Source organism: Austrofundulus limnaeus, unplaced genomic scaffold (genome assembly GCF_001266775.1).
Source record: "Austrofundulus limnaeus strain Quisiro unplaced genomic scaffold, Austrofundulus_limnaeus-1.0 Scaffold21, whole genome shotgun sequence".
NCBI lineage: Eukaryota > Metazoa > Chordata > Actinopteri > Cyprinodontiformes > Rivulidae > Austrofundulus > Austrofundulus limnaeus.
In genome coordinates this window covers 263,390-265,283 of record NW_013952423.1, presented here as the reverse complement: position 1 = coordinate 265,283, position 1,894 = coordinate 263,390, and the positions used below count along the sequence as shown (strand labels likewise).

The 1,894-nt window shown below is 41.9% G+C and overlaps 1 protein-coding gene across 1 annotated transcript in view; it reads right to left on the bottom strand.

Annotated features, from left to right (window-relative positions):
• htr3b (5-hydroxytryptamine (serotonin) receptor 3B) overlaps positions 1 to 1,894 on the bottom strand; it is a 9,842-nt gene that overhangs the window by 4,423 nt on the left and 3,525 nt on the right. Inside the window, exons 7-8 of the mRNA XM_014003940.1 lie at positions 1,505 to 1,715; positions 1,066 to 1,275 (exon numbers count right to left, since the gene is read on the bottom strand). Of these exons, the coding sequence (XP_013859394.1) occupies positions 1,066 to 1,275; positions 1,505 to 1,715 (421 nt within the window). The remainder of the gene's footprint in view (positions 1 to 1,065; positions 1,276 to 1,504; positions 1,716 to 1,894) is intronic.

The window sequence follows — 1,894 nt, the reverse complement described above, 5'->3', positions numbered from 1 at the left end:
GTCCTGAAATATTTCAGCACTTTCAGGACTTTGGACAGTTCCTTCAGCTCTTCACACTATCCAATGTCCTGAAGTATTTCAGCACTTTCAGGACCTTGGACAGTTCCTTCAGCTCTTCACACTATCCAATGTCCTGAAATATTTCAGCACTTTCAGGACCTTGGACAGTTCCTTCAGCTCTTCACACTGTCCAATGTCCTGAAATATTGCAGCACTTTCAGGACCTTGGGCAGTTCCTTCAGATCTTCACACTATCCAATGTCCTGAAATATATATGGTCCCCATTTGATGCACTGTACCACATTATAGTGTAAGCTAATTTGAAGCTGGCTTAATTGATGCAACAGTTCTTGTGTTTATCTCCTGCGCTCTGCTGAGGAGTTGATCGGCTGCAGCCTCCCATCTCTCCATGACCTGGACGTCTYCAGGACAGTGAGGTGAGCAGGTCAGATCACAGCTGACCCTTCTCACCCTGCATGCAGCTTTTTCATACCACTCTCTTCAGGTAGAAGGTTTCGCTCCATTTGGACTAGAACATCCCGCCATAAGAATAGTTTCTTCCTCTCAGCCATTGGACTCTTCAACATCTAGAACCATGTCACTCTAAAACTCTGCCTTGCTTTATCACTGATTTTTAAACTGCACAACCCTGACTATATTGTATTTCTGGTCACTTTTATCACTGGATCTACTTCAAATATGTTGTCTGCTCTTATTACTGTATACATATGTTTTATATATTTTATTATATTTTCTTTTATCCTTCGTATTTTGTTTATTTGTTACATTTTATACAAATTGCACCTTTACACTTTCTGTGAATCCTGTTCATTGGCTGTGGCAACAAAACTCATTCTGATTCTGGTTCTGATTGCATTGGACTTTTTTAATCCCTGATTTTTAATCTTAACCTTCCATTCATGAAACTCTCTTTAGCTTCTTGTTATCCAGCTGTTTTTTACTTCACTGATTCTCGATGTTTGTTGAGCAAAAACACAGACTGGACTCTGATCTATCGAGCGCCCTGCTGTCAGACTTTTATTTGTCTTTGAGCACGGCGCGTACCTCCAGATGTGTTGATGCGATCGAGGGTTCTGATGGAGGTTAAAGCGCTCTCGGTGAAGCCGTGGCCAGCTGAGCCGTACTTGTCCAGCAGGCAGGCGGTCAGTGACATTTCCTTGACCTCCTTCTCGCTGTGATGGAGCAACTTCACCACCAGTATTGACTTGATTAGACTGAGCATGAGCATGGCCATGCACACCACGAAGAACACACCTGAAAGAAGATCAGGAAATGGTTTTATTTTATTGATCTGTTTGCTGAAACTTTTGTGAAACTTGATGCCTAAATTGTCAAATGAGTACTTTACATTTATTTGAATGTTTTCCCTGGACTTTAATTTTGCATGTTTATACGAAACAATAACTCTTTTGAAGGCTAAACAAGTCAAATGTCTGTTTGCAGTGTTACACATGTCCAAAGTGTAAAATGAAGGCGATCCTACCGATGAGAGGAGTCCTGACAGCAGAGGCAGGCAGTTCATCAGTCAAGTTGACTCTGAAGACGGTGTAGCCCAGCAGGATGCTGATCTTAAAGGCGATGCGCGTGCCGCTGTTCAGAGGCAGGTAGAAACTCACCACGTCCACCAGCATCAGGAAGATGCTGGGAATGAGGAGGCCGACCACGTACAGCAGAGGGCGTCGGCGGATCAACAGCTGGAGTCGTGAGTCGACAGTGAACAATCATGAACATTTGTTTTCTGCACACGTAATGAAAGTTCATTCATTTAATCCAAAAGTTAGCTTAGCTTTCAAAAAACAATGAACGGTTTTCCATGTAATAAAAATGATATTTAACATATTTAACAAGTTTTTTATTTATGTACGTATATACT